Source organism: Lingula anatina, chromosome 4, assembly GCF_051362555.1.
Source record: "Lingula anatina isolate TDL-2025a chromosome 4, LinAna3.0, whole genome shotgun sequence".
Taxonomy (NCBI): Eukaryota; Metazoa; Brachiopoda; class Lingulata; order Lingulida; family Lingulidae; genus Lingula; species Lingula anatina.
In genome coordinates, this window is record NC_141770.1 from 8597146 (window position 1) to 8617346 (window position 20201).

General features: G+C 36.3%; 1 protein-coding gene across 1 annotated transcript; it reads left to right on the plus strand.

Annotated features, from left to right (window-relative positions):
• The first annotated feature begins 777 nt into the window (after positions 1 to 777).
• LOC106154084 (xanthine dehydrogenase/oxidase-like) lies at positions 778 to 19549 on the plus strand. The gene is made up of 33 exons (XM_087011283.1): positions 778 to 950; positions 2167 to 2224; positions 2481 to 2574; positions 2673 to 2784; positions 3418 to 3544; positions 3849 to 4048; positions 4197 to 4338; positions 5147 to 5314; positions 5594 to 5670; positions 5922 to 6015; positions 6417 to 6529; positions 6741 to 6925; positions 7421 to 7583; positions 7867 to 8077; positions 8276 to 8454; positions 9581 to 9700; positions 10097 to 10324; positions 10574 to 10637; positions 10924 to 10990; positions 11740 to 11827; positions 12524 to 12610; positions 12771 to 12962; positions 13339 to 13484; positions 14018 to 14102; positions 14425 to 14523; positions 15221 to 15349; positions 15802 to 15876; positions 16298 to 16350; positions 16850 to 16973; positions 17305 to 17391; positions 17741 to 17908; positions 18153 to 18320; positions 18792 to 19549. Exons 1-33 carry the CDS (start codon positions 909 to 911, stop codon positions 18840 to 18842), a joined length of 3996 nt encoding a protein of 1331 aa, XP_086867409.1. The 5' UTR covers positions 778 to 908; the 3' UTR covers positions 18843 to 19549.
• The last annotated feature ends 652 nt before the right edge of the window (positions 19550 to 20201 follow it).

A 20201-nucleotide genomic window follows, 5' to 3' on the forward strand; every position in this document is an offset into this window, starting at 1 on the left:
ATCAGTGATACGTTTGGTAACCTCTGATGTTCAGAAACGGATACCCGGGTTTTCGTGGCCCAGTTGCACCCCTGATTTTAATAATTACATCTTTTTTCAGTTAATTTTCATTTTGTGATTATAATCTTTTAGCCTTATCGCATAATTACTTTTCCCGTGCCGAATTCTAATATCCCGGTGACTCATGTAATTATTAAACAGAGCAAAAATGTTTCTCTATTTCTGTAGTATTATAAATACAAGGTTATCGCAAAGATTTACTTTCGGGGGTCATCGGGCTATTCCATGTACTCGCATGCAGCATTATCAGTACATGACCTCTGACCTACAGTAACGACGCAAAACCAGTCAGTAGCAAGTTTCGATAACACGTGACTAAGGGCCAGTCTCACTCTTGCTGCTGGTAAGATCAAACCTCAAAATTTGTCGGAGGATGTTACTTCCAATTTTGCAAAAGAATCACCAGGTAAGAACTCCGAATCTTACGCTTATTTTTATTCTTACATACGTTGTCTCTTGTTCTTGCTTTCTCTCTTTCCACTTACTTTCTTTCTTTTCTCTTTCACCACATTTAATAATTACATCTATCTTTTCAGTTACTTTTCATTATGTAATTATAATTTATCAGCCTTATCGCAAAATTATCTTTACTTTCCCCAGTGTGGAGTATCCCAGTGACCCCTTCGCCACAAAAATGTTCATGTGATTATTCAACAGAATAAAAAATTCTCTCTATTTCTGCAGTATTAAACCTCAAGTGTCAGCGAAATGTATTTCGGTTGGGCAACATTGTTTGCAGTGTGTCAACCCGCACGTAGACCTTCCATAACCTAGTTACTGATCACGTCCCACTTCTTGAACATCTACCCGAACATACGGCAGCAGCGAAGTTACTGTCAACGAGGAGCATGGACACTGATGAGCTAGTATTCTTCGTTAATGGGAAGAAGGTATTTCAAGTGAAATACGCGTTCACGTACTTGTTTTAATGTATTACTCACCTTTAGCTTATGTTAGGATTGTTTCATTAACTGATCATAACTGTATCCAGTGGACAATAAACGGAATGCATACTTGACAATATTTAACTCGGTTTTGCTTAAAAGTTCATATTTTCAGCAATGGCTACTGCACAGAATGGGAATTTCTACAGAACGTTTTTTTTTTTTTTTGCATAAGGGCGCAACGTAATATAGGTATTTATGTTATATACGCGCCAGTAACACTGGTTAAAGAAGCAGCATATCTGCAATCTAATTTAAATAAGTAACGTTTATGTAGTTAAATGTTTACACTCCTAAATACGAGAGCTACCTGACTTGATAACAGATAAAGTATTCATCATATAATTACGTCTATAGTAGATAATTCTTCAGTGTTCGCTGACTAAATTCTTTTGTTTTTACGTGAATGTTAATTTTCCGATGACGTCACAATTGTGATTTTTGGGGTAAACATTGTAAAATCGGTTTTGCAAATTTCTCCTTTACCTGAGCACCCACGAACACTGTTTCAGCGCCAATTTAATGACACAATTGACTACTTCAGAACCCTGCAAGCAGTTTTTCTTAAAAACCTCAGAATTTATCGTTATTGAGGCAAAATTGTGTCTTTGTTCAATGGTGTATTGTAATTAGGAGCTCATAAGTCATGACAAAAACGTTAAACTAAAGCCAAAATGATGGCACGGGATTGAAGCCCATGCACTTGTGCTCGTCTATCCCAATATTTGTGATAAGATCTTGTCCAGGGATACAGTTACGCCCCGTCCCGTTTGCTATCTCACATCAAAATTGAAAGCTGAAACGATAAACGCTCCGAGGTGCTTATGGTTAATCTTAACAAAAAGAAAAATAAACACCGATATTTTACATTATCGAGGAGATTTTATTGATATTTTTTAGTCAACAAAAAGATAGATGCATTGTTGAAAAATTATATGCTTGTATACAAAAAGAACCGAAATCACATATGACATATCATACAAAAAATCCACTGTTTTCTAATTACATGTATCATAAAATCCTCAAATATTTAACTTTGGCCCAGTAGTAATTGTACATGTGTATAAGGGGCAGATTTCGTTAAATAAAGAACATCTTTTTGCGAAATTCTGTGTGAAAAAATCTTTCAATAACTTGAACGTCTGATGTCATGATTTTTTAGATCATAGAAAAGAATGCCGACCCGGAAACGACGTTGCTGCAGTATCTGCGTGAAATGCGTATCCTTTTGGTCGTGCAACATACGAAACCATCAGTGCATTAAGTTGTACCGTAGCATGAAATTGTACTCTTCGCACTTCGTCGCCTGCTAAACCATGACTATCTCATTCAGTTAAGCTGACAGCACTCAGCGAGAAACCCCACAGAGTTGGATCGGTCTACGTGGACCGAGCGTGTCTCAGTGAATGTGCCCTTTTCTCGTCTCTCTCTTTTCCTTGGCACAAATGTTTATTTATCCTTTACTTCAAATATCAGTGCGTCTCCCTGGCACCAAACTTGGCTGTGGAGAAGGAGGGTGCGGTGCATGCACAGTGATGATATCAAAGTATGACCAAGAACAGGACGAAATATTGTATCCTTACACTTTACTGCTATTTTCATGGATCTTTCCTATAAAACCTTTAGGATATATTGATTTTATACCGATTTTTTTCCCTAACTGTTGACTTGTCATTATGCTTCCAATGCTTGTCTTGTTCCAATATGCTCTCTCCATGGCCTCGCTGTCACTACAGTGGAGGGGATTGGTAGTACGAAAACGAGGCTACATCCAGTTCAGGTATGGGGTGAAAAGAGAGAAGACGTACTATGAATAACAATAATCATCCCTGATACATCTTTCATTCAAAAACAACCGTACCGGTATGGTCATGCAAATTGAAGTTGTATATTATGCTTATTTAAAGGGATAATAACTCTTTGTTTTGGCCAAAAAATGAATTTTCCTGGAGTAAACAACAATTTTCCCATACTTACCAGTGGTTAATAAATCCATTTTTACATTCAAAGTTAGTCCCTGATTTTTTCTAAAAAGTTTGTTTATTTGTAAAAATCTCTTAAGAGATTATAACAGAGTATTGCTGTCAATGGAGGTCACGTGGTCTGAAAACCAGCTCAGATATCAGAATAATTGCTATAACTGCCGTTTTTGTGGTAAAACAGAATATATTATATTTCTGTGAGTTATTCACAATGTTTTATTGTGAAATATAAATCTCATACGAAGAGTTATTATCCTTTTAATATATGGCAACTGTTAACAGTTACATGTGATCTCGAAAAATCTCAAAATTATAGCGGTCACTGAGATCTTTAATAATTGCCTTACTTGAAGCACAGTACGGTGTTAAGCCGTATGTTTTGTTAGGAATCTATGTTATATCTTTGATGACGATATCTTATTCCATCTTAGGAGATAATAGCCAAGTCCCACGGCACACAGTGTGGTTTCTGCACTCCAGGAATGGTGATGTCAATGTACACGTTACTAAGGAATAAGCCAAAGCCAACAGAGGAGGAAGTGGAAAACATATTCCAAGGTACCATGTATCATTGCAACCCCACAAATGAAAATGTGTGCACCATTTGTTTGGATATTTATTATTTATGCTATAACATTATGTTATTTTAATTTACTAAACATTATCTAATGCTATATAATAACTTTATACTATTCTTTTACTAAAGAGACCTTTCAATGAAAGCAGCCACTACCGACCATTTTCGAACACCACATTTGTGTTTGTCCTTTATTTATACTTTCACTTGGGTTAATGAGGAGACATAAAAACCATGTATCCAAATCCTTGAACAGCTACGGTTTTAAAATGTCGATTCTTTTAGGAAACCTTTGCAGATGCACTGGCTACAGACCTATCCTTGAAGGGTTCAAGACTTTCAGCAAAGACGAACCCTGTGGTATGGGATCCAAATGTTGCAAAAACCAGACAAGTAACGAAGAACATGTTCTTGATGTCGCTGAACCATGCGACTTTGTGCCCGTCGATACGACTCAAGAACCAATATTTCCCCCTGAATTAAAAGTAAGCGTAACAATGTTTATTCTGAGAAATATTGAATTTACATTTCGTCGGTCATGTCCAGTCAATTAATCCCCGTGTCGTGTTACGGTGTGCAAAATAAAATGTTGCACAATTGGACCATTTTGCCTTTTTGTTTTTACTTTTACAGTGTTCGAATGGGTTTGGGACAAAATTTCTAACGTTCAAGAGTGAGAGGGTTACCTGGTTACGGCCTGTGTTCTTGAAGGATCTTCTGGAACTGAAATCCAAACATCCCAATGCTAGGATTGTTATTGGAAACACAGCTGTTGGTAGGATAAAAAAGATTCTATTCCATCCTAATATCACATCTCTTGTTACATTTTGTATTTTGTAAAGAGATTTGTCAAAGTTAAAGAGGGTTATATTTTAATGTATTCCAGTAGGTTCCATGATAGGGACTCGATAAACTTGTTATAAACTCGTTATGTATTGACAATACCTATGACCTTCTGTATATGTGGACAAAAAGGAAAAACGTAGATGGTGTTGAAGGATTTGTTATCAAATGTTCTGCTTTGTCTTTGACTCGTGTCTGTTACAATATGCCTTTGTGAAGTACGTAATTTGTTGTACTTTCTACCAGACTTCGTGACGTAAATTGTATGCAAAAGCTCTCGCTGGATCTTTTTTGTTTTACTATCAAATAAAACCAACTATTTCTACCCGGAAGAAAACCCTTCTTCGTCACACAGCTTGTAACTCTGCGAAGTGGTCTCTGCTAAATTCACGTGGCTCACAGATGATCTGTCTCGACTCAAGTCTTGTAAAATATCATATGATTTGGAAGGGTTTTCCAAAACCTTGCACATGAAAATCCTATTATACAGTGGAGTCAGCTGTTTTAATTTAAAAGATCGGAGCATTTAAGTATCTTGATTGCCTTTAAAGGGACTTATCGGAGATTTGCTCAGATTGCATAACAGGGTCACAGCGCAGAAATGTGTACACAATTTGGCTGGAAAATATATGTTAATTTCTAGTGATATATCAATCTTTGACCCTGGTATGGAGTACGTTTGTTAGCATTTTTGCATTCCAAACAGTTGTTGGTTTATGGATATTGTTCTATTAACCCAGGGTTGGATTCAAAATACAGAAAAGCACATGCCCAAGTGATGATTGCTGCAACACACGTGCCAGAATTACATGAAGTGGCAGTGGGTGACACCGGGATCCATATTGGTGGCGCAGTTACCCTTGCGAGATTTGGCGAGATTTTAACTGAAGCCATCAAGAATACAACAGGTAGACAAAACATGATGAAATACAGTGTTTTTCTCTTAATACAATAGTTTATGAAACCTTTCATTCAGCTCCGAAGTGTTTGAAATTCTACTTCGAAGAAATGGTCAACGTGAATCTGCCTTAGGACTAAATGTAACACAGAATAATTTTATGAATAAAAAATGACATCATATATTAGGCTTTTATACCGTTTTATGACCTGTATAAAAACACTGGCTTGGGTATATTATTTTCAACTTCATTTTGGAAATATTGTAATCGAAACCAATGTCTTTGCAGAATACAAATACAAGACCTTGGTAGCCATGCGGGGAATTATTAATGGGATTGCAGGACATCAAATTCGTAATGTAGCCGTGCGTCTCTTAAATGTTTGTTTTTCGATTTATATTGTATAACATACACATGCATTTTTTAGAAAAAACTGCCGTAAACGATAACAGATAGACCGCATTACCCAGAAAGGAACAATACTATGTATTGCAAGAACACCCGCAACAAGATGAGTCTCTTTCGACATGATTACCAGTAAGAAATACGTAAGCCAACAACCTGCCTATTTCATATGTAAAAACCAACGTTACACTTGAAACCAATTTGATTTCAGTCTTTGGCTGGAAATATTTTGTGGACACATCACCATTCCGACCTCGTTCCTCTCTTGATGGCTACAGGATCCACAATAACCCTGATATCCCAAGGTACATGGATTTCAATCTCTCCCCGTACCAACGGACGCAAGAACCTTATGGGTTCATGCTAAGGACGATAACTATCTTCTTGCTCGGCAACATTTTCAGTTGTGGTATATGTATATTGACCACTATTGACATAAATACTGTCATTTTGAACAGAATCTTTTTATGCTTTTAGTGAACGCCAACAATTTAAAATTATTGATGAGTTCTGTTTTTTTTTATAGCTACGTAGTGCTTTAAGGATATTGTTACCCTTCGCCAAAATCTCCTTATTTACTGCCTTACATACATTATTTTGGATAACAGATAAATCTTCTATCCTGAAGAACTTGCTTCTGTGTTTGACCACAATGTATGTTTTCCAATGCATATTTTTATGTACATCATTAAATTTTGATTTTTAGAGGGTGGCCAGAGAAATGCCTTTTTGGACAACACTTTTTACACCAGGTGCGGAAATTGGAATATTAAACCGGATGAGATTGTATTGTCTATTTTCATCCCTTTTTCCAAAAAGGTCAGCTATATTTTTGCCTTTTCAAGGTATAAAGATATAATTTGATAGTTTTTCCTAGTTTGCGTTAAAATAAACATGATGCATTGAAAAGCTTCACCATTTCACATTGTCAGTGAGAATATTGTTTTTAATTATGTCATACTGTGACTTACGTGAATGTCGGAGGTGGAAATTTTTAAGATCAAATTAAAATATGATTACATTTTTCCAGAATGAATTTGTGTTCGGATACAAGCAGGCACAGCGCAGAGAAAATGCAGCAGCAATAATGAACGCTGGGATGAGAGTCCTGTTTGAAGATGATACCAATGTTATTAAAGAAATGCAAATTGCCTTTGGTGGCATGTCTGAAACATCTTCGTTGGCCCTAACAACAGCTAGGAGAAGTGTTGGAAGGTATTGACGTGGTTTCTTAACTAAGGCCTACATATGAAAAACTACGAGTAGATACGGGACAGACCAATTGTAGCTTTTCCGTGAACGTATTTCACATTTTGTGTTTTTGGGATGTTGGGTAGTTTTAGTTACTTTGCAATTTAATGTTAGGCTACTCTTTCATGTATAAAATAAACAGGTGAAAACATGTATGTTAGACGGTTTGCTTTTCATTACAAATGGCAAAATGTATATTATGACCAAGGCTGTATACATTTTCTGATAATTTTCAGGTATCCCTTTTTTGACGTTGAGGTGAAAACGTCAGAAATTTTTCAAGAAGTTTTTCTTCTAATCATCTGTTTATCATAGACCTATTTGAATTCGCGACTGACCTTTATTTAATCTATATCAGTCTTGCTGTCTAGTTATAACATTATTTTTGCTAATTTGCCCTTTCTTGTGTCAGATTAACTGCGAACTAAATTGTGTTAGAATGACCTGTAATATTTTCAGAAAATGGGAAGATCGGCTGACATCAGATGTAGTCCAATGGCTGGTGGAAGACTTCCCATCACCACCAGAGGGCATTGGCGGTCAGATGGCCTACAAGAGAGCACTGGCTTGCAGTTTCTTTTTTAAGTTTTTCCACAGAGTGCAATTAGAATTGTGCAGAGGGGTACATTCACAATTTCTTTCTACATGCACAAACTTGTATCTGACCAAAATTACTACTTTGAAAAGAAATCTAGTTAAAGTATGTGCTACGCAGTTACTTAGGTAAAACACCATTTGCATTTTCTATATTCTGTTTGTTCCAATATTAAAACAGACATAAAAACAAAGTGAACTTAAAAAAAAAACATCCTGAAAATAAATCACTGTTCAACGGATCTACGTAGCACACATGTTTTTCATGACTCAATAAACATAAAGATTTCGTAAGCTATTCAACATTTTAGCCTGGGATGGAAGATGCAACAGTTTCACCCCGGCACACACTGGCACTTCCCAGTTTGACACGTAGTATCAGCCTAGGTACACAGGTGTTTGAGGAAGTCCCTCCTGACCAGCCAAAACATGACGCCGTTGGACGCCCACTGCAGCACAGGGCAAGCTTGCAACACGCCACCGGAGAGGCTCAGTATTGTGACGACATGTCACTGGTTGACGGTATGTTTTGAAGCTTTCGGTTGTTTACCAACGTGGTGATTTTTCTTTCAGAATTTGAAGAATATTTTAATTATTTTAACTAAACTGGGGTCAACACCACGTTTTATTTCGACCCCCGGTCAGCTCATTTACCGGTGCAAGGTATCTATCTATCTATCTATCTATCTATCTATCTATCTCTGTTTCACATTTGAGTAGGTGAGTTGCACTTGGCATTAGTGACAAGCACCAGAGCCCACGCCAAGATCCTCTCTATTGACACTATTGAAGCCCTTGCTTTGCCTGGAGTAGAGGCATTCTTTGGCCACGAGGATGTACCAGGTTCCAATATCAGGATGGTTCTGAGATATGGGGAGGAGATATTTGCTTCAGAGGAGGTAGTGTATTGGTTTACTTGTACATGTATCCAGTAACTTGCTGAAATGGAATGGGGTACATGTATTTTACAAAAGGCTGTCGTTTTTTTTCTTTATATTTGTATTTCCGAAATTGCAGCGGGCAAATTATGTTGTTTTAACGTTGAAACAACGTTGAACCATAACGTTGAAAAGACATTGGATAAACGTTGGATTTGAAAGTTGTGTCAACCTCAGATAACAACGTTGTATCAACGTCAGAAAACAATATTATATCAACCCCATCCAGCCTGGATGTGTTTAGCAGTAGGACATTTTTGATGGCTAAATATTTGTAGGGTATAAATGTATGGCCTTTAAGTTAAAATTTCCAAGGTTTAGATTAACATATATAGTTAATCTAAATATATATATATATATAAGATAACTACAACGTTATATATATATATATATATATATATATATATATATATATATATATATATATATATATATATAACAAAGTCAGAGTCACCTCCACCTGTCTATCTATAATAGCAGGTTACCAAGAACTGTTAACTCTATCACATTTACAGCAACTTATTCATCCTAGTGCTAGCTGACTTTGCAAGGAATTCAGTTTATTGGAATGTATTTCTGAATAACAAGTTAAGAAAATTCACTAGTTAACTAAAGACACAAAACAACTGTCACTTTTACTTTAAAACCGTTTTGTCATTATTTTGATAAATTTAATTACAGTATTGATAAACAAAGTATCACCTTTTCAATAATTAATATTTTAAATTACAATCCATAACTGCAAGGTTGTGTCATTGACCAAAATACAACGTTGAGTCAACGTGGCTGGATCAACGTTGATTTTACCTTGAATTTAAGTAGATCAACGGCAATACAACGTATCAACCTGTTTTCAACGTTGATTCAACGCAACTATGCCTGCTGGGAAGACTGTGGTTTAAGGGCGCAAATTGTTGTCATCAATGAAAGTAAAAACCACCATTGCAATGATTTATAGAATCAAGGAGGGGCTTGAAAGGGGGTTAATTTCATATCTTTCCAGATATTTAATTGTTCAAAATCACAGGATTAGTTCGGCTCCCATCTTAAAATTTGTTCCCTACGCTCCTGTTCATATTTATTGTAGGTGACATGCTATGGGCAGGTGATAGGTGCGATAGTGGCTGACACCAAGACGCATGCGCAGAGTGCAGCGAAGGCCGTAAAAATTGAGTACGAAGACCTTCCAACAGTGTTCACAATAGCGGTAAGATATGATGGAAGTAATTAAGAGTTTTTATGGTAATAGAAGGTTGCTTTGGATTTTGGAGTAGGAACGAAAACAGAGTGAAAACAAGTCTACTTCTTGAACTTCAGTTACGTTTTTTTCGTCAATCAGCATAACCCTTAGCAAAATGAAAAAATTGGAGCAATATTAGCAAAATTGCTGCAAACTAAAAGTTTGCGGAAACGAGTTTGCATGAGTTTGCAAGAAAAAAGTATTGCAGCAAATTTACTGCAAATCGTCAAGAAGGAATTATTTGCAGTTTGCAGCAATATTGCCGCAAATTTGCTGCAAAATTTGCAGCATGTCTGATATTTTGCTAAGGGAAGTTACGGTCTGTAATTATGGTTAAAAAATTAACAGACGGCCAATTTATAGGAAGCAATTGCCAAAGAGTCTTACTACCCACACGAAACGAAGGCCCTCATCAAGTCAGGTGATATAGAGCGTGGCTTTGAGCAGGCTGACCACATCTTAGAGGGGGAGATCAAAGGAGGGGGGCAGGAACATTTTTATTTGGAGACGAATGGGGCTAGAGCAGTACCTAGAGGAGAAGATGGAGAAATTGAAATATTTTGTAGTACGCAGTCTCCGTCGACTGCTCAGGTAATGTTACAACGCGCCTCTCAATACTTTATTGTGATGTGTACTTATTAACAGGATTGCACTTTTTCGATTTAAGCCCAATTGGACTACAGTTACGATTTGTTGCCATAGGGCACATCTTTATCTGCTGTCTCGAAAACGGTGGAGTTGATGTTAGAATTTATTTTGTCAATATTTCTCTTTTAACTGATTTTTTAAAATCCTATATCTGCCTTAAACAGGTGTTCTTTTTCTTACATTTCTTGGCAGGCTAATGTTGCTAGAGCCCTTGGCTTATCGATGAACAGAGTGTCTATCAGGACAAAAAGGATAGGTATATATCCACCTTTTAAGACGAGTAAATCCTCCGACTGAGAAATATATATCCAATTGGATAGAGCAGTTAATCTTTACCCGCATTCAACAATCACATGTAAGTTGGATATTCTTCTGAGCAGACATATCTGTTCATATCATATACGTGTATATCCAATGGTATGGTGTAACGTGTTTGTTACATGTACATATAGCCTCTATTCTTTTATGTGACTTTATGAACCTTGCTTCATTTTTTACACTTTGTGTGGCAATAATAGATTTTGGCATTTATATCTCTACAGGTGGTGGTTTTGGAGGAAAAGTAATTCGTTATGCGACTCTGATACCAGTAGCTATCGCTGCTTTCAAGTGAGTGGAACCCGCCATTTTAGTATAAAAAAATTGTACTGTTAGTTAGCAATTTATAAACGTTTATAAATATAGAGACTAGCGTTTACCATATTTTGAAGATATATGTTTTGAATCTATATGTATTATGAACAAAAGAAAACATTCAGTAAGCTAAGATACCATTCCTAGACGCTATCGTACTAATTTTGGATCGAACTATCTCCAAAAAGGATTCTAGCTTAATTGCAATTTATTTAAGTGACTTAGATGTCTGTCACACCTACTGAAGCTGATAGGGGTAATAGCTACCCTCTACCAGGGCGACTGAAAGATTTTTACGGATATTCACAGATATGTTTCTAGCTAGATAGATTGTCATTTTCAACTGAAGTCTATATACTTGTCACTTACAGGGTAAACATTGATACTATTTTTTTAACAATTATGGGGCCATCTTAAGCACACATTTATCTGTATGTTAAGTTGTTTACATTTTATTTCATGCCATACGGATAGTTTTGAAGTACAAGAGCCCAAACGAATACATGTATGTGCATAAAATGTTGATGAGCTAAACGCACGTCTCAATATACCATATCGCATTCAAAGCTTGTTAAAATGTGAAATGGCATAACTGATTATCCTGTACACTCTACACAGATGTTTTGGTTGGCAATCAAATAAAATGAAATAAAGAAGACACTATGCAAACCGACGCTATGCAGTGATATGTCATGTCATCATGTGGCCTATACTGTTTTACACAGGTTGAACCGACCAGTCCGTGGTTTGTTGGATAGAGACGAAGATATGCTGATATCAGGGGGACGACATCCTTTCCTTGGAAAGTACAAGGTACATGTATGCTGTCATTTGGTTAGAATGTAACCCAGTTGCTAGCTGAATCCACTGTCATTTTGGACTCGGAATGGCTTCTTTTAAGTTTCAAATATTTACCCTCTGACCTACATGCACGGGTAAAAAATTTTCTGTGTCAAAATATTGAAGATATCATGTATACCTTGGTGTGTATCAGACAATGTTGCTGATTTTTTTGTAGTGTTTTGATGAATTTTAGGGGTATTTAAGCAACTCAAATAATTACCTGGCTGCTTTTAAGTTTCAAATATTTAAACGGGATACCAATTAACTGACCTGCATGCACAGATAAAAAACTTCTCTGTGTCAAAATATTGAAGGTATCCTCTATCTTGTATCCTATATCTTGTAAACCTTGGTATGTACCTTGTATACCTTGATGTGTCTGTTTATTGAAGGTATCCTGTATCTTGTATACCTTGGTGTGTCTGTATATTGAAGGTATCCTGTATCTTGTATCCTGTATCTTGTATACCTTGGTGTGCATCAGGCAATGTTGTTTTTTTTTATTGTTTTAATGAGTTTTAGGCGTATTTAAGCACCTCAAATATTAAGCTTGTGTTTGTGTGTAACAACTGTTGTGATTCATTTAAAAAGTAAGCGAAACTGATACAATCAGGGGTTGGTTTTATCTTGTGTTTAATTGCTCATGAATCGAAATGCTCGTTTCAGGTTGGCATTGACAGCGTTGGTCGTTTCAAAGCCTTGGACGCCACAGTCTACTTGAATGCAGGGAATACTTCTGATTTATCTCCGAAAGTGAGTTCTAACTCCCGAATGCTTCCTATATATATTGCAATATACTGATCAAAAAGGAAATTATATACATATACATGACTACAAAATATGTGTCCGATTTTTGTATATACAATGTAATATATTTTGACACTTTAATTTCTGTACGTTTTTTATGCTACAGGTACTAGGTGTATCATTAAACAGTTTTGACAACTGTTACCATATTCCAAACATTGTACTTACTGGTGTCCTGTGTAAGACCAACCTGCCCTCAAACACGGCATTCAGGGGGTTTGGTGCCCCTCAGTCAATGCTGGTCATGGAGAATATAATTGAAGATGTCGCCGTCAGTCTGAATGTCCCCTCACACAGGGTAGGTATAAAATGTTACAAAGATATGTTTTGAAAATAAGATGTGTGAAATCAGGAATCCATATCATAGGTCACATAACAAACTGTATATAGCGGAGACTTTGCAGGCAAATATGGCTTATTTTGTGTTCTAATCCACATCCAGAGTGATCACTTTTATCACACAGATTTAACCTGGTTATTTGTGTTATTTACAGTAGTTATGCTTCACTTATTCACATAACAACACCGTAAACTGTTTATTGTAACTGGATCAGGCCCTAAACTCTGCTTTTGACTAACCCAGTACGTATGTACAACTATAATGATATTTATTGTCTTATAACCTTAATATATGACGCAAGATTACCATTCAATATTGTTTTCATTTGTTGAAGGTCCGTGAGATAAACATGTACAAGGAAAATGACCTAACCCCAAATGGTAATCGACTGATAAACTGTACTATAGACCGTTGCTGGAATGAAGTCAACAAGCAGAGTGGATTCTGCCATAAAAAAGAAGACATTGTCAAATTTAACAGGTAATATGGCATCAAAAATAGCAGAATCGCTTTAAAACTATTTCACAATAGGCACAACAGTCGAGTGATAATCAAAGGGTTCGATAGAAGAAATCAGTGGTGATTCCTGTTGAGGAGACATAAAGTTGTAATGCTTAGCGGATATTTGGTCCATTTTTACAGAGGCAGGCTTTTAAAACGTTGTCACAGTGTCTTTTGTTACTTTTTCCCGGGCATTTGATAATCTTGATCAATTATGAAGTAAGTTGCAGATTTATTTGGAGAGCAGTCTAAGTCAATTGACACACAACTATATATTTTCGGAGTAACGGATAGAACCAGTCGCTGAAACAGTCTGAAGAACTATCGACATGCATGTATTATATTATGTTTGAACTACATAACCTTATTTTGCCTTATCTAGTCGGACATCAAATGATATCAAAAAGCATCTGTCTGTATTTTTCTCCCCAGACTCTTCAATATTACAGAAGAATTAACTTTGATTAAAATCAATAACACAATAAAATTTCCAATGTTAACTCTGCTTTCAGAGACAACCGATGGAAGAAGCGTGGAGTTAGCTTGATTCCAACCAAGTTTCATATTTCTTTCTATAATCAGCGTTATCTAGAACAGGTGAATGAATCTATAAAATGCTCCCTTATATCATTGTACTGGTACTTGTCCATCAAATAAAAAGGTACAATACTGTGTTTAATTGAATTCTTATATATTTTTAACATGCGCATTATCTGTCACGTTAAGCAGTCCTGTTTACGTATTTTCCACTGTTTGTTGGTTTATTTTGTGTTTACAAGTAATTATAAATTCAATACTAAATAGCACATTCAAATTAGATGTCCTTTTCGGTTATTTTGTTTATAAATATATATTGTACTTTAAACGTGACTGGTATAGGCATTGTCTTACAACTTATCTCGTTTTGTCTGATTACTAGGGGGCAGCACTTGTTCATGTGTACCAAGAGGACGGTTCAGTTCTGATAACACATGGTGGTGTAGAGATGGGACAAGGCTTGCACACTAAGATGATACAGGTAGACGATATATAAGTTGCATACTACACGGTAGTATACCCATAAAGGTGCCGTGAATGCATGCTTTAATTTGGCTTTTTTTTAATAAGCAGGAAAGGTTCATCAGCTGTAAGGCAGTGTACAGGGTATTTAGGCAATTTAAAATGTAGTAAGCTTGGTGCCATCACAGTGATAGACTGATAATGATGATATTACTGACACTAGTTTTACTTAAATGTCCTGATTTTTTGGGCTTGACTAGTATCGATTTAAATTTATAGACACATTCGCTAGCTAGACTGCTCTACCAGTGTTTAAAGTGTGTACAAAGAATCTGTCTAAAATACTTATAGTTGGCATGCCTTAAAGTGACTATTGACACTGAGACAAAGGCCATTGTTAAAACTTATATTTTATTTTTATGTTGATTTAAAAGAAGGGAAAAGCTGCCTTTTAGATTCTTTGTGAAACGCAACTCGGTGAAAGACAAAGCAGTTAATTTTCTGTAGACTGCAATAAAGGGCATATCCCTCTAAACGCCCCACATCCATTCAGAGGTATATATTTTCGGCATCGAACGTACATGTACGTAGGTTGGTGGCAAGGTAAAGATTGGGGTACACATTGTCCTTCAGTGGACCTCTACCCGTACTCCTTTTTGGGGGAAGAGACCAGAAAGGAATCCACCATTATATTTTGGATCCACTGTTTTATCAAGGTTGCCAGCCGAGCATTACAGGTCCCAGTCCGTAAGTTTCACATCAATGAAACCACCACCAGCTCTGTTCCTAACACCACTACCACAGCTGCCAGCACAGGATCAGACCTTAACGGCATGGCTGTATTGGTGAGTGTCCGAAATGCGATCTGACACACACCTTGAAAACGGGTAGTGTGGTCCGATATACCGGTTAATTCAGGATCCTTATGTGCCGAGTCTGGTAGTTAGGTAGGCCTGAGGCTTACCCTTTTGAATTTTAAGATCAAATGTTTTCCCCTAAAATTTTGATTGGGTTTGTGACATCAACTAAGAAATGTCTATTATTTGTCTTATTGTAAAGAAAGGAAAACTTAAAGCATGAATTCAAATAATCATGATCAAGTCATCCAGTCATTTTCAGAAACCAGTGCATATTGTGTGAACGATTGCGTTGGTTTTAGATGAGCTTTGTTTACTGGTATTCAAATAATCATTGATATGAAGGGTACTGGGTAAATTGTTGAAAAGAAAGCGGTTAAGCTCCCTTAAAACAGTGAAAAGTAGTACACACACCTACCTCTATACCGAATTTTCTACAGAATGCATGTAAGACGATAAGACACCGACTTGAGCCGTATATAGCCGGTAATCCCGATGGATCATGGGAAGATTGGGTAAGTGACATCTGCTTGGGAATGATTATAATTAGTACATTAACGGAAATGAAAACTTATAAAAATGAATTTGATCAATACACAATAATAATAATAATAATAATAATAATAATAATAATAATTTTATTTACGTCTCACGTTTAAAAATAAGATCTACCCTACTAGAGATTATGAGAGACTAAAACCTGTGAGATAGTATAGTTAAAATTCATAAAAGTTCTTTTAAATAAATTACCTATCAATTAAACAAGAACGTTCAAGTCTCGTATACATTTTTATCAAATTTGTTACCTCTGTGAGACGGTAGAAATAATGCTGTGAATGGACGATCACTTTGTAATCAACACACTAAAAATAATCAATATTTCATATGAAAAAGGTCTCGATATATAAAAATGAATGCTATCTATCGTAATCGCAGGTTAAAGCTGCCTATATGGACAGAATCAGCCTGTCTGCAACAGGTTACTACAAGTAAGTTACGTCTTCAAATGTGTGTTATAACACACTGGACTGAATCGGAATGGTTATAAAAACACAAATGGGACCATACCTTCAACCAATCTGCTAAATTCAGTGCAAATTTGTGTTAAACATGCTTACATTATGTTATTGCATCGATCAGAAACTTTAAAGACTATATTTTGTTTATAACCTACATGTACGTGTGTATGGACAATGCATTTCAACTTACTATTTTTAGTGTTTCCCTAATATAAACCGTTTGTTAAAACCTTCGGTATAAGGTGGGCCTCCTCACTCCCTAATGAAAATTGAATAAAAATATAGTAAGAAAGACTATTCAAACAAAAACAGTACAAATATGAAATGAAATGAAATTTTAATTTTTTGTCAGGCTGCGCTTTGCAATCCAAACCAGGAGATTGACATTTGTTCTTCGCCATTAAAGCTTCCTGCCTCTGAAAGTTCGGCTTCCACCAGTTAAAATGTGTTGTTTCCTTGTTATATTCAGGGTTCCCGATACCTGGGACGATAACTATGTGCCTGTAGAAGGAGAGCAAACCACGCAGAGTTACTACACATACGGCGCTGCTTGCTCCGTGGTTGAAATAGATTGCCTTACCGGAGACCATGTGGTAATGTGCTATAATTTATACTCACTGTTTTAGTGACAGTGTCGTTTTTGTGTTTATCCTTTTTAATAAAAAATAGGCAGCCTTCTTCCTAACTTCCTTTAAAATGTCAACACATTGACAATAGAGGTCCTCTATTCTGTTACAGCAAATGATCGTCATTAAACTTACTTTGGCCATAATTCTAAAAGTATGAAATGTTTATGTCCATAATAGTTTATTATTCAGTCTGTAGTATTTATTTACCCATGTTATACAATTGCGTAGGCGTCCAGCCTTAAGTCAAAGAAGAGTAAATATATATACTGACATTCTACAAATATCTCTTTATAAGGTGTTGCGAACAGATATCGTTATGGATGTTGGAAGAAGTTTGAATCCAGCCATTGATATTGGACAGATAGAGGGAGCCTTCGCGCAGGTGATATAATAATAATAACAAAAGAAGAAAGTTAATATAATTCCTCAAAACTATTGGATTGGCTCCTATGAGTTTTGGAATTGTTGTTCTTTATTCATTGGGCAAATATTTTGGAGAGTGCTCTGTTTTTCACATAAGGATAATTTAATAGCAAGCCATCAGCTCTTTTAAAAAGCAATAGCGTTTAGAATTATTGTAGAATTCACTCCCTGGATACCACATTAAGCCGCACTAAGATGGAAGAACAAAGTCTATGAATAAAGTTAAACAAATTGTTGTTTTATGGATGCTTATAAAACTCCCAACCAGTATATCATTTCATTTTCTGTGAGGATGCATTTGCTTTTAGGGCTATGGGTTATTCATCTCTGAACAACTGAGATACTCTTCTGAGGGAAGACTGATAACTAATGGACCAAACACATACAAGATCCCTGGTTATGGAGACATCCCTGTAGAATTCAATGTTTCTTTACTGAAAGGTGCTTCCAATCCTAAAGCGGTATATTCTTCCAAAGTAAGGATACACAGAATCATTAAGAGTTATCTAACATTTAATTTTGCAATTTGTTGGTTGTGTACAGATAATCCCAAAATACATTATTGTAATACCACAAGTTGATTTTGAATTTTGTAGTAAAGAGAGCAATTTTTCTTAGCATTATCTCGCATCCAGGTATTAATATAAATTTGATATCGTTTACATGTTAGAAAAAGTACCTTTGAGTAGACTTATACCGTCCGGCTCTTGTTGTTGACAGGGTATAGGTGAACCCCCTTTGTTCCTGGCGTCCTCAGTGTTCTTTGCCATCAAGGATGCCATATCGTCTGCTAGAGCCGAGTCCGGTTTGAAAGGGAGGTTCCGATTGGACAGTCCAGCCACAGCTGAGAGGATCAGGATGGCATGTGAGGATCAGTTTACACGACAGGTAAACGTGCATTGAGAAAGGTTGCTGATGTATTGACATCGAAAACCATTTTTCTTAGGCAATGTACTCGCGTTGATAAATGCTCCCTTATATTTTGATAACTGATTTATATGTGGAGGTTAAGACATCAGTAATTCTTCGGTCTATATTTTTTAAATCTATTACTAGACTTATTCTAGTTTGCGGCGTCTCCCTCTCCTAGACTTCAACCGGTCGTACTTTAACTATGTAAAATAAGGCTGCTACATAGTATTATATACTGTATCTAAGGTTATCTGAAACGTCCCAAGGCAGTTAGTTTTGAAAGTGTCTTGGTCTAAGTAGCAGAAAGAAAAAAAAAAGTTGCCTACAAAATGGAAAATTATACATTCTTCTATTTCCTTTATCTGTATTCAGAACCAGAATAGTTCATTTCAACCAACTGGCACTGGTACATACTGACTTAAACCCCCCCTCTTCGCTTTGTTATAGTGCTCACCAAACAGCCATCATACCTTGAGGCCAAGGTTTATAGATGTGTGAACAAGTAGGACACGTGACTGGATGTTATAGCCAGGATTTGTTCTCTGGCAGACTTCAACTGAAACTTATCTACGGGTTAGCAGGAATATATTTGAGGACTCTTTAACTCCCGATGATAACCGCATGACAACTCGCAACAGCAAATTGATGGTTAAGGGTTTTCTTATCGGACAACTGTAATCAGAATATAATGGCTGCCATGGATGTACTCAAGACTCTTTAAATATAATCGGTCAGAGCACATGTATGATAATGCGGTCCAGAGAACTGAGGCGTATGTTTATTCGGTTCTGTTATGATAATGATTCTATTAAACATTGTAGTTAAGTAATTGTGATTTTGTCTAGAATGCACGGGCACTATATTGACACTCACACCTAAGCGATAACCAGTGACCATACCCAAATACCTGACCGTATTTGGAAGTTATATTATTAGGGGGCTTCTTTGTAGGTTTTCTAATTTGAAGAACTGATATCACTATCTTTTTACCATTTCGTCTTAAGACAGATGTGTACAGGATCTGCTTTTCACCTCTAATAAATGTTTTCTTGTTATCTTATAATTATAATATTGCTTTAGTGTTTACCATTACACGTATATCACTCGCGTGCATACTTATATGTATGGACACAATTCAACAAAAATGTGTTTGTTACATCAAGTTGAACAATTTTACCTTGGTAGTGGAGTTACATGGTGTTTAAAATTCAGAAATAAATACTTTTGAAAAATCTAAGGTGTCGCTTAACTTTTGAGAATCAGTACACATGTTCTAGATAACATTCATTTACATAAAGTCTAGAGACAAAAAGAGATATAAATATGCTTTACATATTTAAAAACTCAAGTTCCTTTGTTTATTTTTTTTTAATGATCTGTCCACGATATACAACTTTTTAAAGACCTACTCTTTGTATCATTATTGCTAGTAGCTCTGTCCACTCACCTGATAAAATCCCTCCGGTGCTTAATCCAATGCCCCGACCAACCAGCTGAGTGAGGAATAGACTGTAAATACTTTCTGCCCCCCCAGAACCTCGTTACAGACAGCAAACCATGCAGCAATGATGGGTCCCTGCCCGGCTCCTAGAGCTGAATTATTTTAAAAAATCATTGATGCCCCTTTTATCAATATTGGCAAGCTGGATCATGCTATCCTTTGCTGCTAGAAAATCAGTGATACGTTTTGTAACCTCTGATGTTCAGAAACGTATGTGTGTTGCGGTATCAATGCAACATGCTCCCCTTTTATTCTATTCGGCCACCACGCCCAAAACAGCGGACGTATTTTCCAGATGGTACCCCGAAATATTCGGAGTATTCTCCAGTTCTAACTTTCCCCAAACAAGAATAAGT